Below are 7,233 nucleotides of genomic sequence, written 5' to 3'. Positions count from 1 at the left end.
AAGATATCTATCAAGAAGAGCTGTATATTCATGTAAGACATTCAATAGACATACAAGATGACGTTTTGTACAAAAATTATGTTTTTCATTTCATTCCATTCATCACTGGAGAAATACTATCACATTGCCAACAAACAATACCAAGTTAAATAATATTTATTGATATCGTGCTAACAATTTTCCGCCACCGATAAAAACTGATGATTATGCATATTAATTTGGTACCCAATACCCATCCACAGAGGATGATTTAAGCACTTCCCAGAAGTCTTGCGGTTAGCACAGCTGTGTGAGTGAACATGACACCACTGCCCGCCCACTGCATACACACGTGCATGGTTAAATTTGAATTTGGACAGATATATTTACAATAAAAACACCTTCTAAAGGTTGGTCGATTTCACATTTTATGTTATCTACAGAAGGTGTGAATTATCCTTCATGCATACATCACTTTAGATCTAAAATCGACCAAGTAATGACGACACACGGGCAATTCTAAAACAACATCTTTTGCACAGAGTTCAATGGGATTTGAAAAGTAAAGTGGCAGTTGAAACTCTGGTGATAACACTTTTACGGTGCATGATGGGGCTTCCTTAAATCATCCTCTGACCCATCCATATATCATTGTTGTTCCCTCTATCCCTCTATCATTCTAAAGTAACGCCCTCTTTTCATCACTGGAGTAATACTATGGGAGTACCAACACACAGTGCCAAGTTTAGCGGCTACGCCGGAGATTAGACTTAATCAAGTCTCATCTCTTTGAATGGGATACACACTAGTTTCTAGACAGGCTAAAATGATCTGAATACTAGTGGATGGTATATGTTTGATTATACATGTAGTTGTAGACTACGGAAGGGTTTAAGCTGGTTTAGAAAGCATGCTATATAGTTATTTTTGTTTTAATATGATAATAAAATAGATGATGATAATAAAATAAGAAAAGAAGGTCACTGGACTCACTTCAAACATCAAACAATTAAAGCAACAATATCCTAAAATCGGGCAGGAATGTGGCCTAAATGATCTAGTGTTACCTGTCGTGTGGTTGGCGTCTAGGCTACGTGAGTCAAGTGCCAAGTATAGTTTCCCGGTATTTGAATTAATCTAATTGTATTTTCGTGACTTTGTTAAGATCTTAATGTCAACAATGTTAATAAAATCAACAAAACTAGACTTCTCAGTAACATAGTTATGATAGTGATTGAGCATGTTGAATTCTCGATCTGATTAGGTCTACCATTGAATTTGAAGTATGGTAATAATAAAATAATGTTCCCGATATGGCGACAATGATATATGCCTGAAGTATGTTTGCCAAGAAAATGCTATTATCTAGTGAATTCAGAAGCGTGTTTTGTTTCACATCGGTTTGATTTTGATCTGCGAATCAGGTGGTGTATGACGTGCAATCCCTAAATTCAGTAAATTTTCATCGTCAACCGTGTAATTGAATGGGATTATTTTGAAATTTTAAAACGCTTGAAATATCACAAACAAATAGGCCTATGTTGATAAATAATATAAATACAAGCTAAAACCGTTGGGGTTCGATAATGAACCCCACAAAACTAACCGAGTATATGGAAAATGCCATACGGCCGGGCGGTTTCACGAGTTGCCGGCGCGATCATGTCATCCGCCGCCTGCTGAGAATAGTCCTATAGCTCAGGGTTTGATTTTATACCTAATACGTGTTTGAACTCTGATCTGTGCATGGCGATATTAAAATTGATTTGATAAACATGATCAATAAGTGATCGATAAATAGGCCGATGTAGGCAATGGGTGCATGTGGTTGGGGGATTCAAAAGAAATTAAGTTTTTGTTAAAATTAATTAAAAAAAATGTAGGCCTACTGGCCCTCGGAAAAATATATTCTCATAAAATCAGAACGGATGAAAATGTTTAAATTCCTGTTTAATATATCAGCCCCTTTTGGTTTAGAACTCTTTCCCTTCTATAATCGGGAGAAGTTACATGGCCTTTGCCTCTTCGAAACGCCTAAGCTGAATACGCGTAAATACACGCGTCTGCTTAGTTCAGATATAGTGGTGCTCGTTGGTTCAGATCCAGTGCAACATTTATGGACTCTAGTGTAATTACCAAGGAAAAAGAGACAGAAAAAATCTACGGCAACTTTGGGGTACCTATATATATTTGGGTCATAGGTGCGAGTTTTCCTGTCGCGAAAAACGAGACAATAATCTCGCTAGCTACGGCGTCGCTTAATCATACCCGTTGCGTCTCGGAAACCTGGCCTTATCCCACGCGTGTTATTGACCCCTAACTTGCCATGGGTGAGATGTCCGTAATTAACTAATTTTGATGATGTGAAACCAAAAGTACAGGCCTATATGCACATAGATAAAGGTGGCAAGATCATCCCTATCAGTTTGGTACAGACAGTAATTATCAAACTCACAAAAATACCTGAGCAAAAATAGTTTACTTAATTAAATTTGTTGCATGCATAATTGACCATTTTGTCGGCTGTTTTCAAATTTGGCTATATGCTTCCAGTTTTTGGCGACAAATAGTGTTTTTTTTGCAATATGGTATGCATAATTAAAGCAACTAGATAAACAAATCAATAATATAAGATATTATAAATAAATATTTATTTACAAAATGAATATCTTGTTGGTTAGACTAGACTATAAATGGTCAACTCAAATCCGAAAACATTAGCATGGTAATATGTTTTTTAATTTATTTATGTTAATTAAGCCTAACATAATTTAGGTCTCCAGCAAATCTCTGCATAGTAAAAGTTACTCATAGTTTTGACATTATAGTGATAAGAATAGGCTATACCACTGTGAGGCTATACCAACCCGCTCCTCATATGCCAAATATATCCCGAAATGTCATAACTATTTTATTTTATTTTATTTTTTTGTTTAAGGGGTCGGTCACACACCTTTGCATAGTATTTTTGTGGGACCTGAGAGCACATCAAACACACCAAATTGCATTCTGAATACGAATAATGGCCTTCTGATATCAAATAATTTCAGATTTTTGAAATTCGCGATATAATACAAATAACAGTCCGTGAAGTAAACGTTTTAAATCTAATGATATGTAACTTAAAGTGTATTTATCTGGGAGGAAGAGCCGACCTTCATATGAAATTTGGACTTTTTATATATACTTTTCCCCCAAAAGACCCAGCATTTTAAGGTCAAAAAATATGTCAAAAAAGCCTTAATTTTTAAAAATTTGCCATAAAATTAGTGTTATTACAAATTATATATTATTTGTATTAAAAAATCTAGATTAATTAAATTATTTGATATCAGAAGGACATTCCTCGTATTCATATTAATGCAATTTGGTGTGTCTTATGTGCTCTCTCTCAGATCCCACCAAAAATACTGTGCAAAGGTAGGTGACCGAGCCCTTAATCTTTTGCTTCAATGCCGTAATGATTACAAAACTTTTTTTATTGACTTTTATGAAGTAACCGGTAATGTTCACACAAACGACAAAGAATAACCTAAATGATTTCCTTTGTAAAATTTGATCGATATCATTTTTGAAGTTTTTGGTTTGTAGTACATTCCATATCCTTTTCACAGGCTAACAAGTGGCATTGTTTTGTAAATCGGTAACACCAGACTGTATTTAGTCACAAACAAAAGAATCAAAGAATTGTATTGTTTTCCTTTTGTGTAAAATTCGAGCTAAAAAATACGTTATTGAACGAACTGTCTCCTTCAAAAGCCAGTTTGGCTATACTCTTTAAAGGGGCATGTAGTGATCATCAGTCCCAAAGTATTGCCCACACATCATGTCATTTTTTTGTACTTACTACAATATTTACTAACTAACCCCTTAAATGAATAAGCTTATAGCCACTCTACATGTTCATGTCAAGAGAGACCGATCTTTATAAGTATTTATGCCTGGATATTTTTAAATATATCGGAGTGGTTATCGAAACGTAGGCCTACACAGTAAGTGCAATTTATTGGATCAGAAATAAGAAACTTTTGATTGACTTTATTCTACCGATCCTGATGAATTTGTTCAACCATTTATGCCTGGGCAATAACTTGAATATTAAAGGAATTTTAGACGCGAACTCAAAGACAGACGTATAACTTTTCAGTTTTCTTCATATTTTGTCAATATATTTGAAAATAATCTGGTTTATGTGCATTTCCCCAATTTATCACCAATTTTTAAGCGACTTCAGAGAATAATCCAGATTTTTTTTGTCCTCGCGGGGTCTCGAACAGACACTTTAAACGTTTTGCATGCATGCTCGTTTAATATCACGCGGATTCTACCAGGGTTTAAAACATGGTGAGCGTATCTGATAAGAGTCAGTAAACCTTAATATAGGCCTACTAGACTAGGCATATTGTTCCCACTTCATATTCCAAATAATGGTAGTGAGTAAAATTCTGAAACATAAAACATGTAAAAAGGCCTCTAGTTTGGTTTATACCGTCTAGATAGTGTTCAATTTTGGAGACGTGTTTAGTGAAGGATAACTAACGAACTCATCGATTCGATGCCCAATTAATTCCTAGTAATACTCATTATTTCGTTTTCAAATTCAAACGGAAGAGAAATTGTGTTATTTCTGTCATTAATTTGTTTCCTAGTTGTAAGAATTAGATTCAGAAGATGTGCTAATTTTCGCTGCAACTTTTAAACTTTAGAAAATTTAATAATTTAGAGCTGCCTATGCTGAAAGTTTATTGTGATTCTATACGAATATTTTTTTGGAAAATGTCTGGAGAATTGAAGGCTATCAATCCGGGGGGGGGGGGGGCACTCACATGTTAAGGTGGTACGGGTATGTGCGGCGGTCAAGGGTCCCTTTTTCAGGCTCTCCGGCAGTTCCTTAAGCCCCACATTTGAATCTCCTCCAGTTCTTTGAGCCTCAAACTCTGACAATTGTAGCTCTTTAAGCTCAAATTTGGAAAAAATTTAGAAATTTTTAGCTCAACAGCCTATAATTTGGCCCAAATTTCAGTTCTTCAAGCCCCTATTTTGCCCGAAAATCAGTTCTCAGTTCCCAAAGTTTGGCGCTCTGCGCCGCACACTACCAAAATTTAAGTTGAGTGCCCCCCGGGCTATCAATATCCTATCCAGCAAACGCAAAACGGTATCCTGTCATGGACTCATGGTTAGCTATTATTTTATTTGAATTTTTTGTTTACACGGTCGCTCTGTGTGGAGACACACTTGGGTCCTGATGGGACCAGGCTCAAACACAATGCCCCAGCCAGGCTACAGAAACCCTTATATCCCTTGTATTATTATCATTCAGTGAAAACGAGGATCATGAAGGCCATCGTTTATATGAATCTACATTTCTCACTTGAAAAATGTAAATTGTATACAATTTTGTTTGAGCCTGGTCCCATCAGGGCTCAAGCGTGTGTCCGCATGGGGCTTTAATATACACGTACAAACAAAAATAAACAAGTTTGAGTCTTATGACTTGTGTTATGGTTGGGGGGAATTCACAATATTAAGATTGTGCAGATTGTTAGCGACATCTTCGTTAGTGAAAGTTAACTGTATAATGAATAAAAAATAATATTACTTTAGAACATCAAATGCACTTACCAATTTGAAGTCGCTTGCCACTCAAACCCAATATATCATCCATGGAAGATGATACAACCATTTCCATGGTTACAAGAATGTTTATCATCTGTAAAATCCACGTAGATGACATTTTTTTAAATCTATACAAATGTTCCGATCAAAGAGTTGATATACAGGCTCTTGAAACTTATATCCAAATTGTTGATTTTATAATCACGATGCAATTTGCACTTGCATATAATTCCAAAGTTACGTAGAAGTGAACTTTATCCCGAGTACATGAGCTCACGGTGTCGGTTGTCAAACAGATATATCAGTAGTCGACTTCTCAGAAGAAATATTCCTTACAGCACCACCGTAAATACCAGTTCAACGAAATCACATAAATACGGTTTTATAATTATATCCTTGGTAAATTATAAGTCAGGTGTGTTAGATCCTTAAGTCGTATAAGTAAGTAAGGACATCCTTAAGTTGTTCACGAGAAAAAAACATTACCGCGTTGTAAGGTTACCGCATCAATTCCGGATATTTTTGGATAAAATTCCGGATATTTATCGTCGTTTTAATTAATTTTATAGTTCTGTATTGGTCAGATGTAGACAATCAAAAATGTAACGCTATTCCTGTTGTTGTTGCGCTTGTGAAGTTATATCCAAGAATGAGTATGCCAAAGGAGAATGCATGCATACACGGTGATTCAGACCGAGAAGTCACTTCAGTTTGAAGAGTCGATTCACTCTGAATTAATGAAACAGTGGGGGCATGTAGTCTTCAATAGCGGACTGTCGCCGTTCTGTCAGAGTGCTTCAAGTCGATTTGGTCCTGTATACTCCAGCCAGAGGCATTGGCATCATGTCATATTCTGGAATTAACAAAGACAAGAAAATATAGATCGGAATAAAAATATGTTGGTTAGACCTCTTTCTGATGAGGAGTGAAAGAATGATTTGAGGTTGGTGTGGGTGGATGATGAGGAGGCATTTTGGCATGATTTGGTAGTTACCTTGGTTACGGTATAAGTTTGCCCTAAACGCTAAAATCTGTCAATTATCATGATTATAGGCCAATAATACTTGTTACATGATATTACATATCAGCCCCCAAACCCCAGAAATGCCAAAAGTTGACAATTTGTTGAGATCATTATATGTTCAAGCTACCGTCCGTATACTATTAACATGATTGATTGAGAGCCCAATGTTTTTGTTTTTGTTTTTTTAGGTTTTTTAAAGGTTTTTTTTTTCTCCTCGATGTCTGGTACAGTGCCCCTTAAAACACATGTGGCACTATCATACTATTATCTTGATTATGGAGGATGGATAGGTGGAACATTTATTCTTTCATTTTCCCTGAAAAGTTATTTTCAAGCGTCCCTTCAGACTTGTCAAGTGTCTAAAAAAACAATTTCCAGTCAAAATAAAATCCCTATATGTGTTTAGACGTTCATTTGCTGTTTTAGCAAACACTTTGAAAAGGAAAAAACATACCACCACAGCAACATGTCTAACTTGCTAACTGTTGTCAGAATGTTATTGTAATATTTTTTTTACAAAACAAACTAATTTGTCAACACTTCAATAACATTAGTATGTTTGGTACTAAGTTTTTTCAAAAAGTTTTTACCACAGTTGAATAACATTTTCTAAC

The 7,233-nt window shown here is 35.5% G+C and overlaps 1 protein-coding gene across 1 annotated transcript in view; it reads right to left on the bottom strand.

Moving 5' to 3' along the window:
* LOC140143833 (chordin-like protein 1) overlaps nt 1-6,475 on the bottom strand; it is a 14,496-nt gene extending 8,021 nt beyond the window's left edge. Inside the window, exon 1 of the mRNA XM_072165643.1 lies at nt 5,602-6,475. Within this exon, the coding sequence (XP_072021744.1) occupies nt 5,602-5,713 (112 nt within the window). The 5' untranslated portion in view covers nt 5,714-6,475. The remainder of the gene's footprint in view (nt 1-5,601) is intronic.
* Nucleotides 6,476-7,233: the final 758 nt, after the last annotated feature.

Source organism: Amphiura filiformis, unplaced genomic scaffold (genome assembly GCF_039555335.1).
Source record: "Amphiura filiformis unplaced genomic scaffold, Afil_fr2py scaffold_29, whole genome shotgun sequence".
Taxonomy (NCBI): domain Eukaryota; kingdom Metazoa; phylum Echinodermata; class Ophiuroidea; order Amphilepidida; family Amphiuridae; genus Amphiura; species Amphiura filiformis.
Note: the sequence above shows the minus strand (reverse complement) of the source record. Positions and strands in the feature narration are given on the sequence as shown.